This window comes from Aquarana catesbeiana, linkage group LG07, assembly GCF_042186555.1.
Source record: "Aquarana catesbeiana isolate 2022-GZ linkage group LG07, ASM4218655v1, whole genome shotgun sequence".
Lineage (NCBI taxonomy): Eukaryota > Metazoa > Chordata > Amphibia > Anura > Ranidae > Aquarana > Aquarana catesbeiana.
Genome location: NC_133330.1, coordinates 219,568,571 through 219,588,209, shown reverse-complemented (window position 1 = coordinate 219,588,209; position 19,639 = coordinate 219,568,571). Strand labels below are relative to the sequence as shown.

Here is a 19,639-nt window from a genome sequence, read left to right as displayed (position 1 = left end):
CAGGTAACCCTCTTCACTTCATTGAGAGCTGAATGCCTAAATACAGGGTATTACTTGGAACAGCCCCTCCTTAGTTACACTATTGGCAGCCCACTGGACAGGTAAGAAGTGTCATAATACAAAGATATAAATACACACTGTACACATTTGAGCTCATTTGGACATTCTGCTATTACCTAGATAATAATAGGATCTAAAAAGTTTAAAACACTACCATTGGAAAGTATACAGGCAGGCCCTTGCACTACATGCTTTGGGGAATTCATCCATAAATCTCACCACAAAAGAGATGGGTATAGTGTGTATGGGTTTGGCAAAGTCAGCAGATAGATGATTGAGGATAGATAGAGCATTGGTATCACCTGACTTAGCAGTTGGGGGGAGGGAGGGTTACTAAAAATGATTTGGGGACACCACAAAAAAAAGCCTCAGGCACTCTGCCTGAATTTAAAGCACAGATTACATTTCAAAACATTTTAGGGGGTGTTTGGGGTAAAGCACTACTATGGAGCTGATAAAATACATTGTTAAGTGACTACATGAGGTGAATATAGGGCCCGTAGACCATGTTGAGGAGGTTAGTGAAGGACAATCTGTATGAAGGACCTACAAAATTAATTACCTAAAAAAACCAGCAGGCATGAGGACAAAGGGGACATTCACAGCATATTACAATCATAGTAATTAGGGAATGAGGAAAGAAATACAAGATATTATCAAACATTCAATACAATAAAATGTGATATTAAAGGATAAAAATCTTACCTTCATATACTCCTTCTGCAGGACCTGGATGATGTCAGAACAGGTCTCTGGGATGATGATACCCAGAGCCTGGGGGGAGATGCCTGTCGAGAACTTCGAGTCCTGCAGACTTCTCCCTGTCGCCAAATACCGCAGGGTAGCGACGAGCCTATGCTCCGGAGTGATGGCTTGCCTCATGCAGGTATCCTGCCTGCTAATATAAGGGGTCAGCGAAGCCAACAAATGGTGAAACACGGGGTCCGTCATCCTGAGAAAGTTCCTGAAATCATCAGGATTATTCTCACGGATCTCATGGAGCAAAGGCATATGAAGCAACCAATTCTTGGTCCATGAACTCCTCCCCACCCTGTTCATGGACTGGACTTATGTCAAGGTCAGGACCCCAACACCAAGCCCCCGCACAGCACGAACTCTACGAGGAGTACGCATACGCAACATGGCTAGAAAACGGTCGGCTGCTCAGAACGAAGTAACAGAACGCACTGAAGAACAGCAAGGACTGTGAAGAGCGTCCTGAAAAACAGTAACGAACGAACAAGAACACAATGACTAAGTCACGCGGAACTTGCTTGCACGCACTGAAGAGCAGATACAAACCCACAAGCACAAACTGAATGGCAGAAAACGATCTGAAAGCCACGAGTCTGAAAAAGCTCAAATCGTCTCTCACCAAACTTTTACTAACACGAGATTAGCAAAAGGAGCCCAAAGGGTGCCTCGCTTGGTTCTGAAATGGCCTTTTCTAGTCTCGTCGTACGTGGTTCACGTCACCGCGTTCTTGGCGATCGGAAATTCCGACAACTTTGTGCGACCGTGTGTACGCAAAACAAGTTTGAGCCAACATCCGTCGGAAAAAATCCTAGGATTTAGTTGTCGGAATGTCCGATCAATGTCCGATCGTGTGTACGGGGCATTACTGTGAGCTGTAGATGTAGTAATATTAGCATGGGTTCCCTGTGCTCGGAAAGTTATCTCAAGGGTTTCCCCATGTAAATAAGGTTGAGAAAGGCTGTACTAAACAATAAAATCAATCTCTTTTTTAATAAACCACTTGAAGACCAAGCCTTTTCTGGCACTCTGATTACAAATTTAAATCTGTGTTTTTAGCTAGAAAATTAATTAATACCCCCAAACATTATATATTTTATTTTTTGGACCCTAGGGAAAAAATGGCAACAGTTATAATTTTTTATGGCACTGTATTTGCAAGCTGTTGTTCAAGCACAATTTTTTTGGAAAAAATTAATTTTAATGAATTGAAAAAGACAAAATATGAAAGATGATGTTACCCAGAGTAAATAGATACCTCACATTTTAAATTTGCGCACGCTTGGCGCCAAACACCGTCCCTTTAATTTTTTATATTGATCACTTTTATTCTTATTACAAGTAATGTACACGTCCCTTGTAATAGAAATAAGGATGACAGGTACTCTTTATGGAGAGATCTGGGGTCAAACAGACCCCAAATCTCTTATTTACCTTCAAAAGCAACAGATCAAAAAAAATTTTTGAACTTTTGTTTAAAAAAAAAAAAAAAAAAAAAAAAAATTGTTTACTTCCACCCTGGCCCCGAAGTGATGTCAGGAAACAGGATATCGCCCGTGGGACTTTAAATGGAGGTGTCCATAATGATCAAAATATAAACAAAATATATAGGTATAAAATGACAAAGTTTATTTGAATAGTATACATATCATCCAATACAGAACATGAACAGATTCATAAGAACAGCAACATGACATAATAGTCCTCTGAAAACATAGCCATAATAAAGGGGATATAGGGGTGGAGGCGTGGAGGCAGTTGCTGCTACTGCCTATTCACGCGTGCACCCCCAGAGTTGGAGATTGGGACTATTTCGGTACTGGATAAAATTTTACAGTTGAAAAGATAACCCAACATAGCCATAATAATATAATATCACAAAAGTATTAAGGTACAGATATACGTAATACACCTCTAACCCGACGTGTTTCACGAGCTCTACTCGCTTCCTCAGGGGCTGATGTGTATATCTGAGGTCTGTAACAAGTAAAAATATATATTGAAGTATGGGTTATGATAGGACAGGAGCATGAGGCTGGAACTGATAATCCCATACAAGACCACAGCATGGAGGACCAAGACCAGACGCAGGGCAGGCATGGCAAAGAACTAGGAAGAGAAATGTAGATCCAGAGATCACCCATGAATCTTGCAAGGCGTGCTTGTGTAATAAGATGTAGGAGTATAAATATGTATGTGGGTCAGAGATAGTTAATGTAGCAATGTACTGAAAGTATAAGGTTGTATATTAGGGTACAAAGGATTATTGATATAACAATATCCTGAAAGTATGAAGGTTGTATGCTTGGGTACAAAAGATTCTAAATGTGACAATGTCCTAAAAGTATATAAGGTTGTCTACTTGGGTACAAAGAATACAAAGAAGTCCTGCAGAACATGGGAAGAGATGGTGAGAGGGTGAAGGGATATTGCAGAGTGAAAAGGGTGACCTGGTGTAGAAAAAAAAAGGGGAGAAAAACAAAAAGAATTGGTGGATGAAGGTGTGTTGGAGTAATACCCATGGTGTGCATGTAGAGAGTATGCTGGTGAAATAACGTATATAGGTATCAAAAGTAGTGCCTACCAGTATAGTTGAACCTCTCGACTGTGTGAGAAGGGAACCAGAAGGAAGGAAAGTTTGCCATGCCAAAACCCCCGCCTAAATACCCGGACGTCCGCCCTAGCATCATGCAGCTGGCTGTGAGGGGGAGGTCCCGCAATGCGCCCACCAAGACGTGGGATGCAATTGCGATCCCCGCCCACTGCCTGGAAGTCTCCCACTGGGCTAAGAGGCATGACGCCGATGCACTGGTGGCTCCGCCTCTCCAGGGAATGGAGAGACAGAGACAGCAGGGGAGAAAAACTCCCCATTTGTGCATCGCAGCTCCCGGAGGAAGAGGGACCGCCATTCCCAGATCGAGGGAGCAGTGCAAAGGAGTCAAGTCTGCAAGAGAAAACAGGGTTAATGTTAAACAACCATGTCTGTTGTGGGTTAGTGGTGAAAAATTGTATTTACCATAAGGATCTGGGAGCAGCAACAGACAAGGGCATTTAGGTGTTTTCCACCTGGATTAAAATGAAAAAGGAAAGTCTGTAAACTGCTCCCTGACGTGAAGCACCTCCATCCCTATATATGAGGAAACAGGAGATCGCCTGTGGGACTTTAAATGAGGTGTCCATTATGATCACCAGGTAAACAAAATATATAGGGATAAAATGACAAAGTTTATTTGAATAGTATACATATCATCCAATACAGAACATGAACAGATGACAAATTCATAAGAACAGCAACATGACATAATAGTCCTCTGAAAACATAGCCATAATGATATATCACAAAGTATTAAGGTACAGATATACGTAATACATCTCTAACCCAACGCGTTTCGCAAGCTCTACTTGCTTCCTCAGGGGATGATGTGTATATCTGAGGTCTGTAACAAGTAAAAATATATATGAAGTATGGGTTATGATAGGACAGGAGCATGAGGCTGGAACTGATAATCCCATACTCACTTGGCAGATAATTGACTTCAGAGGCTGATCCCAGGCAGGGGTCAGCGGAAAGCATCTCCCCCCCCAGAAGCTGAAGGGGCGAAGACCACAGCATGGAGGAACGAGGCCAGACGCAGTGCAGGCATGGCAAACAAATAGGAAGAGAAGAGATGTCACGTTGTTTCTCCGGTCCTTCAAGGCCATTCGACCATTCATCTAATTACAAACATTATGGGCCGTTCGCGCAAAATTCGAGATGCCATGCGGTGCTTGAGCTGGTGTGCTTGGGGGACAGGAGCCACACTGGGGCAGAGATTCCGTCAGCTCTGCAGGGGCAGGCTCAGAGGTGGTTGACGCCACGCCAGCTTAAGGCAGGAATGGTGGTTTGTGACAATGGCACCAACCTCCTCTCCGCCCTCCGACAGGGACAACTGACCCATGTGCCCTGTTTGGCTCACGTCCTTAACTTGGTGGTGCAGCGGTTCTTGGGCAGGTACCCGGGCTTACAGGATGTCCTGAGGCAGGCCAGGAAATTGTGTGCATTTCCGCCGGTCATATAATGCTAGTGCTCGGCTGGCTGACCTCCAAAAGGAATTTAACTTGCCCAAGAACCGCCTCATCTGTGACATGCCCACCAGGTGGAACTCAACGTTGGCCATGCTGCAGCGGCTGGACACGCAGCAGAGGGCCATCAATGAGTACCTGTGCGACTATAGCACCAGAACAGGGTCAGGTGAGCTTGTTTTTTTTCCCACACGCCAGTAGGCCATGATCAGGGATGCATGCACTGTCCTGTCACCATTTGAGGAGGCCACGAGGATGGTGAGCAGTGACAGTGCATGCATCAGTGACACTGTCCCTCTTGTCCACCTGTTGGAGCACACGCTGCGTGGAATAATGGACAGGGCACTTGAGGCAGAACAGAAGGAGGAAGAGGAGGACTTCCTTACCTCTCAAGGCCCCCTTTATCCAGACAGTGTTCCTGAGTGCCCGCCGATCACACAGGAAGAGGACGAGGAGGAGGATTGTGTCAGCATGGAGGTGGGGCCTAGCACTCAGGATCAGCAGCAGTCTTCAAGGGATCATTTACAGTCCGAAGAAACCCATGGACTTATACGTGGCTGGGTGGAGGTGGCTGCGGATCATGTCGTCCTTAGTGACCCAGAGGACTCTGTACTGAATGCCTCAGCAAACCTACGCTGCATGGCCTCCCTGATCCTGCAAAGCCTGCGGAAGGATCCTCGTATTCTTGGTATCAAGGAGAGGGATCATTACTGGCTGGCAACCCTCCTTGATCCACGTTACAAGGGTAAGGTTACCGATCTTATCTTGCCATCGCAGAGGATGAAACATCTTCGGGAGGCCTTGCAGAAAGGTTTGTGCAACGCGTTTCCAGAGCCTGGGAGGTTACAATTTCCTGGTCCTCCTGGACAATGTGTTGCTGAGGCTTCAGTCAGTCACAGAAGGAGCGGTGGAGAAGGTGTCTGTCTGACCAACGCATTCAGACAATTTTTTAGTCCGCAGCCCCAAGGTATGATCAGTTCCAGCAACCATCGCCAGCATCTGATTCACATAGTGCAGGAATACCTAGGGGCAAGATCAGACTTGGACACCTTTCCCACCGAAAATCCTCTGGGTTACTGGCCAGAGCTTGCACAGTATGCAATTGAGCTACTGCCCTGTCCTGCATCCAGCGTTCTTTCGGAACGCACATTCAGTGCTTCTGGAGGCTTTGTAACCGATCACAGGGTGCGCCTGTCCACCGAATCGGTCGATCGGCTCACCTTCATAAAAATGAATCCGTCTTGGATCACCACCAGCTACCAAGCACCCGATGCTGATGTAACCGAATATTTTTTTAAATGTGAGATCCCTTCAAGACTGCCTATGCTGATGCTGAGTGACTATCCTGTTATGCTGAGTGACAATCGTCTTCCTCCCCAATGTTCATGCTGATAGCTTGTAAGAACATTTTTGGTTCTGGACACCGCCACCAGTGGCTAAGGCCCAATTTTTCTGCCCCTGTTTAACAGGAGCGTGTAATTAAAATTTTTGATGCAATAATTTGCAGCAGGGCTCATTCCTGCACTCCAACTAGAGTTTCTGTGAGGGGTTGCAGTGTTGTGGCACCAGCACCAGTGCCTTCGGCCCAATTTTTCAGCCCCTGTTTAACAGGGGCACGTAATTACAATTCTTGATCTAATATTTCACAGCAGGGCCCGTTCCTGCACCCACCAAGAGTAACTGTGAGGGCTTACAGCCTACTTTCAAACATCCAACTTACAACTTACCTACTTGCAAACGGAAGGAGATAAAAGGAAGTAAGTGGAAATCTACCCCTAGGAAGGGAAATTCTCTCCTGTAAGAGTTCCTTGTTTCACTAAAAACCCCAAATTTTCAAAATCCAATTGTCATTGGGACAGAAAGTGAGGTGAAATCTTCTGAACAGGTGCTCAGACAGCAAAACAAATGTTACAGAGGTGATAATCCTTCCCTATGTTTTCCAAAAAGCTTATAAATAGATTTTTTGGCTGGAGCTACACGTAAAGAATGTACCAGTTCAAAATTACAAACAGATTCTACTTAAGAACAAACCTACAGTACGCCTGTATACTGCTGTTCAGAGTATATAGGGCCTGGGGGCCCAACGCCTTTCCTTTTTTTATTTGGGTGCGGGGTTCCCCTTAATATCCATACAAGACCCAAAGGGGCTGGTAATGGGCTGGGGGGGGGGTTATCAATGATTTTCATCCATATTGCCGGGACCAGACATGACATTAAAGCCGCAAGCAGTTTTAAATGACTTTTTTTCCTTTAGAAATGTCATTTTGAGCAGGGACTGTTCTAAATACAGGAAACACGCGCCACTTTACAGGCATACTATGGACACCCCCCAGGCATGATATTTAAAGGAATATTTCACTTTTATTTTTTCACTTTAAGCATCATTAAAATCACTGCTCCCGAAAAAACGTCCGTTTTTAAAACTTTTTTTTGCATTGATACATGTCTCCTGGGGCAGGAACCGGGTCCCTAAACCCTTTTTAGGACAATAACTTGCATATTGGCCTTTAAAATTCGCACTTTTGATTTCTCACGTTCGAGTCCCATAGACTTTAACGGAGTTCGAAAGTTCGCACAAACTTTCGGTCGGTTCAAATGTTCTGATGCGAACCAAACCGGGAGGTGTTCGGCTCATCCCTACGCATGAGCCGCTCTGAACGCTTTCACGAGAAAGTCAGCTACCGGCTGTAAAAAACAATACCGGGGTTATGGCTGATATCTTCAGCCATAATCATCTGTCTTCATTTCCACATGGGATTTTAGTTATTTCTAGTCTATTCCTATTTTTCTAAACAATCTTAAAATTTGTAAACTTTATGAAGAATCCCACTCTATTACTTCCTTGAGTCCTCTGACATGTATTCACCATGCCCTGTGAGCCTGCCTTCTGAACAACAGAGGTGCTGAGAGGAGGAGTTTCAGAAAGCAGAGTCAGTACTGGTATCACTACTTGTAGAAAGCAAGGTACCATATGATATGTAACCCTTGTAAATTGAAAGTAAAGCAAATGAATGAGGAATAAGCAGGGGAGAAACTGCAAAGCATGCAGGAAATTGTGTGGTCAGCAGATAGTCAGCAGGCAGGCAGCAATCAGAAGGTGAAAGGAGATTTTTCAAGTAAGTTTATATTAGGTATAATTGTGTACAGCGACGTAACGTCGGCGGTTACTAGCCACATCCCTTCTTGATAAGCTGGCTTAAATCCAGAGCCATGTTTGATGAGGATACCTCAAATGTAAGGCTTAAGAGCCTCCTATAGTAGAATGGTGTTACAGTCTCCTCTCTAAATAGGTCTGCCAGAATCTGTGGGCTTGTATGCCTTCATTTAGGCACCAGTGCCATGCTGTCCTGTGTCAGGTGTAAGGTACGCCTGTGGATTTAGGGGTATGGTTGAACCATGTGATGTTGCCTATTGCAGTTCATTTCATAAGAGGGATGTGTCAATGGGGCATCAGAAAAAGGTCAATGCAGGAGTATTGTTTGGGGGGGAGAAGAGTAGTTAAAGTAGTAATAGTAGTTAAAGTGGTAAAGTGTAATCTCTCGATTTGGGGTGTTGTAATTTCCAGATATCAATCAGTTGCATGTTGTGGATTATGTTGAAAATATGCTTTTGAGTTGAGATGGTCCCAGCCAACGTATAAATGGTGGGATCCAGTGAGAGAGTTACCTTGGCTCCACTTAAAGTGCCTTTTGGAAAAAAAAGGTATCTGCCATCGTCTCCCCTACAAATATCTGTCAAAGTCCAGAGAATTGGTTTAGAGCTTGGAATGAACACTCCTTTTAGATTTGGCTTTGCTATTACAACAGTGGTAAGCTATGGGGTAGTGTCAATCTCTCGTGGTAGGGGGTCTGTCATTTCTAAAGTTTGTTTCCTAGATGTACGTGACATGGGCTTTCATTCTATTTAGATCATTTAGGAGAAGTTCCCTTTTATGAGATGAATTCAGTCCCTTGGCATTTAGGGAGATAAAATTTAGGTCATCCACGTTCTCAGCTGCGAAAAAGCGGAAAAAGAGATAGAAAAAGAGAGAAAAAAAAAAAAAATAGAGGGGGGTGAGTGAGGGGGGGTATTAAAGAGGGTAGAAAGGCATTTGAGGAGGCGTGGGAAAGATGAACCTAAACGGAAGTCTACAGGGGGGGAGAGGGTAGGAAAGATATTGGGGAGGTGGGACTATAGAAGAAGAGGAAGTAATGTAACTACCGTGTTTCCCTGAAAATAGGAGCTATCCCGAAAATAGGACCTAGTGTTATTTTCCAGGAGAGCTGCAATATAAGCCCTACCCCAAAAATAAGCCCTAGTTTAAAATGCTTGCAAAATCCTATAATACACTATTTCAGTAGTGTATAATATACAATGTGTGTGTTTCTGTAATATACCGTATTTATCGGCGTATAACACGCACTTTTTTCCCCTTAAAATCGGGTGCGTGTTATACGCCGATCCCCTGCGATCCGGAGCTGTCAGATTTTCAAAATTGCCGACCGCGATTTGAAAATGGCGCCGCCGGCGCCGAAATACACAGTGCCGGTCCTCGGCTCTTCTCGGCCACTTTCGTCTTCACTCGAGCGCCGCCCGAACCTAGCCGAGTGTACTCGGCTAGGTTCGGATAGCTACGCTCGGGACTATGAGTGGAGCCGAAAGTAAACGAGAGCCGCCGAGAAGAGCCGAGGACCGGCTCTGTGTATTTCGGCGCCATTTTCAAATCGCGGTCGGCGATTTTGAAAGACAGGATGGCAGGGATCACAGGATGCAAGGCTGCATTGGGGAAGGCTGCACTGACAAGGCTGCACTGACAAGGCTGCAATGATGGGCATTTAAATGTAAGTTTTTTTTCCTTCAACTTCCCTCCTAAAAGTTTTTTTTTCCTTACAATTCCCTCCTAAATTGGGGTGCGTGTTATACGCCGGTGCGTGTTATACGCCGATAAATACGGTAATTGTGCCAAATACCTTCAGTACGGTATGCAGTGCTCGGAGCGGGGAAGAGAGCTCCGGTGGGTCACAGAAGTACAAAGCGGCGCTATAACGAGGGTATTTGGCACATTTATATTACAGAAACACACACATTGTAAATTATATACTAATGTAATAGAGTGGATTATAGGATTTTGCAACGATTTAAACTTGGTTCACACTGGGGATTCCTGACAGGCAGGGACTGAGAGGGTGAGAGAAGACATCACATAACATGGTAAGACCTACTGTGTCTTTTGTTACCAAAATTAATATAAGACCCGGGCTTATTTTCGGGGAAACACAGTAAAGAGGCTAACTAGCCACTAGCGGGTCTTCACAGTGCCCGGTAAGAGGCGCAAAATAAGTTCCGCAACCTAAGTGAGAGTGACTACAACACAGGTGGGTGTTGTGAGATGCACAATGACTGCATGTAAATAGAGCTATGAATTGGTCAATAATAACATACCTAAATATTTAGAACTTTCAGCACAAAATAAGAACAGAACCTTAACAGTAAACAAAATCAGGGACCTTGTGAGGAGGATCTCACTATTAGCATCAAGTCTTAAAGTACAACCCCCCCCCCCACCACCACTTTCCGCGGCTCTCTCTGGCTCTCCCATCCCACCGGGGGGACCCGAGTGACTAGCCAGCATGTCCGCTGGCTAGTGGACAGCCAAGCACAGCCGGGATCAGCTTTAAACGGCTGTTCATTACAGTAAACTGGAAGCAATGACATGACATTGCTTCTGGTTTACTCAGAAACCATCTTCGCCAGTTTTTAAAAATCAGAAGGACTTAAAAATACTGATCTTGGCGTTTCGAATGCTTTTAAGTGCAGTAGATGGATTTGGGGTCGTATAGATCCCAGACCTCTCTCTATAAAAAAAAAAAAAAAAAAAAAAAAAAAAAGTACCTGTCAAATGCCTATTGCTGTCACAAATGTTTACATTCCTTGTGACAGCAATAAAAGTGCTAAAAAAAAAAATTAATAATTACAAAAAAATTGAGTGCCCCCATCCTCCTGTGCCCATGCGCAATGTCGTTGCTACAGCTATGATTTTCATAGAAGCCTTTGTGAATCTGCATCAGGTTGTCCATCTTATGGCTCGAAGTTTGTAGTTTCTCTATTTTTGCAACCCACTGCTCAGATGAAGAGTGGTTCAAGGCCTGTGTGAAGACTTTCTCTGAAAGAGTCTGAAGGTCTTGGTGTACTTCCACAAGCTCCCCCTTTTAAAAGGTAGATGGAATCCGATTCTCAAAGGCTGTCAGTTCATCCCTGGTGGGAGGGAGTGTAGTATGTGAGCTGTCTTAGCCATGTAAAGGGCTTGGGGCATGTCGGAGTTTGGCTGGTCCTCCCTGCACTCCAGGGCAGGAGACTGTGGGGAAGGTGGTGTCAGATCGTCCCTTGACTGGATCGCTCATGCTCCATGGGTTTTGAGAGTCTGCATGGTTCCCTGTAGTATGTGCAGGGGAATTGTCTGCCTGTCCAGAGGGTTAACCAGGGCTTTTTTCTCAAAGAATAGATGCCGAGACTCCCCCATCTAAATAACTTCTTGTTCCACCCCCTACCTACCTCCCAGTACCACCCCTTTTAGAGAATACAGAACCAAGTTTAATTTTGTGGTACAAAGTCAGCCAGCAGCAATAGACCCTTCCCAACAACAGTAGTCTCCCCCAGCACCAAGGACCCCAACAACAATAGACCCAACAACAATAGAAAAAAGTAATTTCATACCACGCTAAAACTAAACAAAATAGAAAACACCAAGCTGCAGCTCAATTTGTATGATACGTACAAACACAATGCATAGGAAGAAAGAAAAAGCTGCGCAATAAGATTGATATATATACCTAGATAGGCACAGTATAACAGTCTAGCCAAATGTGAAGTAAAGTAACAACTCCCGAAATGAGAAGGAGATAGCAACAAACACAGTCCTGTGAGAAATATCGTCCAGTGAAGTGAATATTGTTAAGATGATCCTTCCATGTGAAGATAAAAAAAAAACACCAGTGATAGTGAACCTCCACCGTACAAAATGCATGCTTACCAGAGGGCAAGCGGTAGCAAGCCTGTAAACTGAGATGGATATCCGGACATCAGATCAGCACCAGCAATAAAACACTTGATATAGGTGGAAATACCAGAGGACCGTAGCTCAGTGGATGGACTCACTCATGTCCATTGTACGGTCCCCCTTATAGCGCAGCTTTTTCTTTCTTCCCAACAACAATAGACCCTGGCAGCAACAACAGATTTCCCAGCAGCCAGCAACAATAGACTGCTCTCTCAACAGTAGATCCCTTCCAGCAACAACTGGCCCCCGGCAACCTAAGCTCAACCAGCAACAATAGATCCATACCCAGCAACAATAGACCTCCCAGCAACAAGACTGCCATGCAAAAACAGAGGCCCCCAGCAACAATAGAGCCCCCAGCAGCCAGCAACAATAGACTCCTCCCTTAACAGTAGATTTCTTCCAGCACAAATTGACCCCCCAGCATATAAGCCCCCTCCCCCCAGCAACAACAGATCCCCCACCAGCTACAGTAATAGACTTCCCCAGCAACAATAGACTGCCATGCAAAAATAGATCTTCTTCAGGATCAATAGATCCCCCAGCAGCCATGGACCCTCCCAGCACACCCCAGCACCCCTTGCCATTACATACATTCAGTGCTGGAGGTGCCAGAACTGCGTTCCCATTGAAAAAAAGGCCTGTGTTTAACCCACTTAAAGTGTACTTCCAAAAAAAAAAAAAAAAAAAGTATTTAGTATTAGAACCTCTGTCAGTTTTACAATGGTGCAGTGCTCTTTTATAGCTGCAAGCATTTTAAAAAGCTTTGGCTGGACAAATACTTAAAGGACTGATTTGCACGACTACCAGAGCTAGTTTGCATTTTTTAAGTATTTGCAGCATTCTCCCAGTCTCCTCTGTGCTTCAGGAAACATACTGCTGCTGGTCTGTTCTATACATTCCCAATATGAGTCTCCATGCTTTCCATTTATTTTTCAGCCATTAATAGCTTTAGTTAGTATAATGTCTATTATGGTATTTTTCTAACATGAAAATTATTCCACAAAATATTTTTTTCTTTTTTTTTTACTTCAAGGTAGGCCTCCGTACTGCTGATCAGATTTGGCATCATCCTCTTCGCAGAAGCAAGTTTAAACACCTGATTGAACAACCTGTCTGTATGACAGGGGCTGGGAGGTGAGTTGTAAAATTCTATGTAGGCATTGTAATAACTATTCCCTGTAGACATTTATGCTTGTGTCCTGGGAATATTTCATAACTGGCTTTTGTCCAAAGAAAGGGTTAAAGCCATTCAAAAAAAACAAACATGTCATACTTACCTGTAGGGATGAGCCAAACACCCCACCCCACCCCGCCCGGATTCGGTTCGCAGCAGAACATGCGAATAGGCAAAAAATGTATGCGAACAGCGTTAAAGTCTATGGGACGCGAACGTGAAAAATCAAAAGTTCTAATTTTAAAGGCTTATATGCAAGTTATTGCCTTAAAAAGAGTTTGGGGACCCGCGTCCTGCCCCAGGGGACATGTATCAATGAAAAAAAAAAGTTTTAAAAACGACAGTTTTTTCAGGAGCAGTTATTTTAATAATGATTAAAGTAAAACAATAAAAATGAAATATTTCTTTATATATCCTGCCTGGGGGGTGTCCTTAGTATGCCTGTAAAGTAGCACATCTTTCCCATGTTTAAAACAGTACCACAGCAAAATTACATTTTTAAAAGGAAAAAATGTCATTTAAACTCTTCAGCCCCGGACCATTTGGCTGGCCAAAGACCAGAGCATTTTTTGCGATTCGGCACTGCGTCGCTTTATTTGACAATTGAGCGGTCGTGCGACGTGGCTGCCAAACAAAATTGACGTCCTTTTTTCCCCACAAATAGAGCTTTCTTTTGGTGGTATTTGATCACCTCCTTCGGTTTTTATTTTTTGCGCTATAAACAAAAAAAAGAGCGACAATTTTGAAAAAAAAAAATATATATTTTTTACTTTTTGCTATAATAAATATCCCCCAAAAGTATATTTAAAAAAAAACATTTTTTCCTCAGTTTAGGCCAATATGTATTCTTCTACATACTTTTGGTAAAAAAAAAAAAAAAAAAAAAAAATTGCAATAAGCTTATATTGATTTGGTTTGCGCAAAACTTATAGCATCTACAATATAGGGGGATATTTTATGGCTTTTTTAATATTAATTTTTTTTTTTTTTTTTACTATTAATGGCGGCGATCTGCGATTTTTATCGGGACTGCAACATTATTGCAGACACGTCGGACAATTTTGACACAATTTTGGGACCATTGGCATTTTTACAGCGATCAGTGCTATAAAATTGCATTGATTAACGTAAAAATTTCACTGGCAGTGAAGGGGTTAACCACTAGGGGGCAGTGAAGGAGTTAAGTGTGTCCTAGTGTGTGTTCTAACTGAAAGGGGGAAGGGACTGTGTAGGGGAGATTACAGATCGCTGTTCATACTCTGTATGAACAGACGATCTGTCTGTTCTCCCCTCAGAGAACCGGAAACTGTGTGTTTACACACACAGATCCCGGTTCTCTGTGTGCCCAGAGCGATCGCGGGAGCCCAGCAGTGATCGCGACCGCCAGGCACTCGCATCGGCTCCGCGCGCGCCCCCTAGTGGCCGTCTATGGTACCGATGTACCAGACCTAGCCACAAAAGAGGCTTTTGGAGGGGACTGAATGCCAGTCTCCTGCAAACCAATGTTCTATTGTGTTTGTCTGCCTTGGATCACAGGATGTGTATTGCATTGGAGGGAGGGGGGATTCTTCCAACAGCTCTCCCTGCTAACACTGTGTACTGATGAGACGTTAAACAGACCTGACCTGTGTATCTATTGTCATTGGACAGTTTAACCCGCCCTCGTTTCCAAGGGTGGGGGGGGAACGAGTGAGTTATTTTATCTGTTGTGACCATGTGTTATAATAAATGAGTTGATTCCTGCTTGACCCTGAAGACAGACCCGTGTCTCGTTTTTGGGGTGGATTATTTGTATGGGTTCCTTGTTCGGCTGATTGGAGTGTTCGGTAGCTGCCTTTGTGTTTGGGTATGGAATGTCCTAAACGACTTTAACCCCTTTCATACTCGGGGTGTCGTTACACTCTGTATGAACAGACGATCTGTCTGTTCTCCCCTCAGAGAACCAGAAACTGTGTGTTTACACACACACACACAGATCCCGGTTCTCCATGTGCCCCGAGCGATCGCGGGAGCCCGGCAGTGATCGCGACCGCCAGGCACTCGCATCGGCTCCGCGCGCGCCCCCTAGTGGCCGTCTATGGTACCGATGTACCATGATGGTGATTTGCGCAGCCAAGCCATGTTGCCTCAGTATAACTGCGGCGGCTGGTCGGCAAGCGGTTAAAACTGTAATGTATTATCGGATCCTGGCAATATAGATAATAATACCAAAAATACTTTTTAAAAAAATGGCGTGGATGTCTCACCAAAATCCATACCAGGCCCTTCAGGTCTGGTATGGATATTAAGGGGAACCCCGCACCAAAATTTTGTTTTTAAATGGCGTGGGGGCCCCCAGGCACTATGTACTCTGAACAGCAGTATATATACACTATACGGCCTGCCCTATATACTTCGCAGAAAAACTGGGCCTTAGGTGATGGTGGTACCAGAACACTGTAACCCCTCACAGTTACTCTTGTTGGGGGTAGGAACGGGCCCTGCTGTGAAATATTATATCAAAAATTGTAATTACATGGCCCTCTTAAACAGAGGCAGAAAAATGTGGCCTTTGGTTTTGGTGGCGCCAGAACACTCTAACCCCTCACAGTTACTCTTGTTGAGCACAGGAACTGGCCCTGCTTAACCATTATTTCAAAAATAGTAATTACATGCCCCTGTTAAACAGGGGCAGAAAAATTGGGCCTTTGCTTTTGGTGGCGCTAGAACACTGTAAGCCTTCACAGTTACTCTTGTTTGGCACAGGAACGGGCCCTGCTGTGAAATATATCAAAAAACGGAGTTACTTACCGGTAACATCCTTTTCCAGGAGTCTTTCAGGACAGCACCATAGAGAGACCTTGGCTCCTCCTTTCCCAGGAAACACTACCTTAAACTTCAGGATTTAAGTCCCACCGACCCGCCAGCCCCTAAGTTCTTCAAGAGTACCTCCGGTCAGCTGGGGAGACAAAAGAACACGTCATAATAATCTCTATCTTACCTGACGTTCTCCTGCGATGAACTCTTAAGTAAAGTTCAACAAATTGGGTGGGTATCTGTGCTGTCCTGAAAGACTCCTGGAAAAGGATGTTACCGGTAAGTAACTCAGTTTTTCCCCATTCCGTCTTTCAGGACAGCACCATAGAGAGGATAAGCGAGCACCTTACCTTAGGGTGGGACTACTGCCTGCAGCACCTTACGACCAAAAGCTTGGTCCTTTGCAGACAGAAGATCCAATCTGTAGTGCTTCACGAATGTGTCAAACCTGGACCACGTTGCAGCCCTACAGATCTGCTCTGGAGACGCACCAGCCCACTCTGCCTGGGAAGTTGCCATTGCCCTGGTGGAATGGGCCTTAATACCCTCCGGGGGGTCTAACCCCTTGACTATGTAAGCCTTAGTAATGGCTGACCTTAACCATCTGGCTATTGTACGCCTAGAGGCTTTGACACCTTTCTTAGCCCTGGAAAATAATACAAAAAAGGAATTAGACTTCCTAAACGGTTTTGTAATATCCAAGTACTGAAGGACGCACCTTCTAACGTCCAATTTATGAAAAATATGTTCCTGTTCCCTCACAGGATTCGAACAGAAGGTAGGCAAAATAATCTCTATGGAACCCCAAGGCCACCTTTGGCAAAAAGGCCGGATCGGTTCTAAAAACCACACAGTCCGGAAACACCTGAAAAAAAAGGTGTCCTAATAGAGAATGCCTCTAGTTCACTCACTCTCCTTGCCGTAGTGATCGCCACCAAAAACACCGTTTTGAGGGTGATCAATTTTAACGTACAGGACTCAAACGGCTCAAAGGGTTCCACCGTGAGGGCCTATAACACTAAAGAAAGATCCCATATCGGGAAGGGGAAAACTCTAACAGGTCTCCGCCTTTTCCAGAAAAACGCTCAAGGCGGATACCTGTCCTTTCAAGGTGCTAAGGGCTAACCCTTTGTCCGCCCCTGCTTGAAGAAATTCTAATACCACTACGGAGCTGCGTACATCAAAGGAACTTTCTGAGCACCAGCTATCAAAACGCTTCCACACTTTCCGGTAGATAACTTGCGTTTCCTTTTTCCTGCAACTTAGGAGGGTTTTAATTAAACGATCCGAAAACCCCCTGCCCCTCAGCAATTCCTCCTCAGTAGCCAGGCTGCGAGGTTCCAGCGCTCCACCTTAGGACAACAGACTGGCCCCTGAGAAAGAAGGTTCTCCTGGACTGGCAGGATCCAGGACGGTTCCACCGCTAGGCTCATTAAGATGGAAAACCAAGGCCTCCTGGGCCAATGAGGTGCAATCAGAATCAGAGTCGTGCCAGAGCGTCCACTCCAAGTGCCCCGTCCCATTTGTTCAGGGAGAAGAAGAGGCGTTTTTCTGTTTTCTCTCGAAGCGAAGAGGTCTACACATGGCATTCCCCACTTTAGAGAGACCACCTCGAAAACCTCCTGGTTCAAAACCCAGTCGCCTTCTCTCAGCGTCTTCCTGCTGAGGAAGTCCGCCACCTGATTTTGTTCTCCCTTCAAATGTACTGCCGAAAGGGACAGGACATTTGTTTCGGCCCATTTGAGAATGGATTCTGTCAGGAACCACAGGGATCTGCTCTTGGTACCCCCCTGCCTGTTTATGTATGCTACTGCGGTAGAGTTGTCCGATCGGACCTGCACGTGCTGGCCCTGGAGTTCCCTCTGAAAGGCTCTGAGAACCAAAGCTATGGCCCTCAGTTCCCTCCAGTTTGAGGACCTCCTTGCGTCCCTTCTCAGCCAGATACCCTGAGCCATCCGGGAATCTAAATGAGCACCCCAACCTGTGCCACTCGCATTGGTGGTGACATTTCTGGACACTGGTAGGACCCAATCCAAACCCTGTGACAGATTGGCCTCCTTTCTCCACCACCAGAGTGATCTCTTGACCTGACTCGGCACCTTTATCAGGAAGTCCAAGGACCCCTGACTGTGGTCCCATACCCTCAGGATGAACAGTTGCAAAGGACGAACATACAATCCTGCCAACTGCACTGCTGGAAGCGAAGCAGTCAGTAATCCCAAGGCAGACATAGCCCTTCTTACCGATATCTGATGGCTGCCCTGGAGTAACAACATTGCCCTGTCTACCTTCTGGATTTTTTCTAGGGGAAGGAAGACTCTCTGCACTGTTGAGTCCAAGCTGTAGCCCAGAAAAATTACTTTTTGAGATGGGACTAAATTGGATTTCTCCAGGTTCAAGAGCCATCCTAGGTTTTCCAGGATGTCTCGTTACCCGAAGGTCCTGCGACAACTGTTCCTGAGAAGAGGCAAACAGGAGCAGGTCGTCCAGGTATGCGACTACTGAGATGCCTCTGAGTCGCAAAAAGGCCAGGACTTCCACCATTACTTTGGTGAAAATGCGGGGGGAAGAGGATAGCCCGAAGGGAAGGGCCCTGAACTGAAAGTGAACTGCCCCCTCTCCGGTATTTACCGCCAACCTGAGGAACTTCTGGTATCCTTACGCAATGGGAATGTGCAGGTAGGCATCTTTCAAGTCTACCGATGCCATGAAACAGTTCAGAGGAAGCAGGGCTTCCACCGAGTATATTGAGTCCATTCGGAACCTTCTGTAGGTGATCGAGACATTCAGAGGCTTCAGATTCAGGATGAGCCTGAATTTTCCCGATGGTTTGCAGACCACAAAGATGTGGGAATAGAAGCCTCTGCCTGTCTCTCCCTTTGGAACTCGTACCACTACCTCCTGTTCCTCCAACTCCTGTAGGGAGGAAAGAAGAGCTGATGATCTTTCTGCGCATTTTGGCAGCTCGGTGACAAGGAGTCTGAGAGGTGGAGGTTTTGCAAACTCCAACCGGTACCCTCTTCTTATAACCCCCAATACGAACTGGCTGGAGGTGATCACCTCCCACTGTGGGAGGAAGCCCCCCAATCTCCCTCCCACTGTGGTTCTGTCACTTTGACTTCTTGGGCTGTTCAGGAGGGCGAAAAATAGCCCCCCCACGCCCTTTTGTCCCCAAACCTTCTTCTGCTGTTCGGTTTTTGGAGGGTCAACCTTTTTCCAAGGGCGAGACTTTTTTAGTCTCTGTAAATTTCCTTTTAAAAGGAAAGGCCTTTTTCCTGTCGGCCGTCCCGTCCAAGACGGCCTCCAGGCCTGGTCCAAACAACAAGTCCCCTGTGAGAGGGATTCCACAGAGCTTGGCCTTTGAAGCGTTATCTCCCTGCCACGTTTTAAGCCATAAGGCTCTCCTTGCTGAATTGGATAATGCAGCCGATCTTGCGGACATATGCACTGATTCTGCCGATGCATCCGCAAGATAAGCCACTCCTTTCAGGAGCATCAGGAAGGATGACAGGATTGTTTCTTCAGATGTTCCCGCCTCAATGTGTGCCTTAATTTGTGTCAACCAAAATTCCATGTTCCGTGCCACCACTGTGGACGCCATGGCAGGTTTGAGATTCCCCAAAGAGGAATCCCAGGATTTTTTAAGAGTGAATCCATCCTTTTGTCCATGGGACCTGGAAGCGCCCCCATGTCCTCAAAGGCCAGGTCAGTATGCCTAGAGACCTGTGAAAAGGCAGCGTCTAGTTTGGGAGATT

The 19,639-nt window shown here is 45.3% G+C and overlaps 1 protein-coding gene across 3 annotated transcripts in view; it reads left to right on the top strand.

Annotated features, from left to right (window-relative positions):
• Positions 1-19,639, top strand: part of AXDND1 (axonemal dynein light chain domain containing 1) — a 199,763-nt gene that overhangs the window by 15,947 nt on the left and 164,177 nt on the right. For all 3 annotated transcript variants that reach the window (XM_073593064.1, XM_073593063.1, XM_073593065.1), the window contains exon 3: positions 12,948-13,048. In XM_073593064.1, the coding sequence (XP_073449165.1) occupies positions 12,948-13,048 (101 nt within the window). The remainder of the gene's footprint in view (positions 1-12,947; positions 13,049-19,639) is intronic.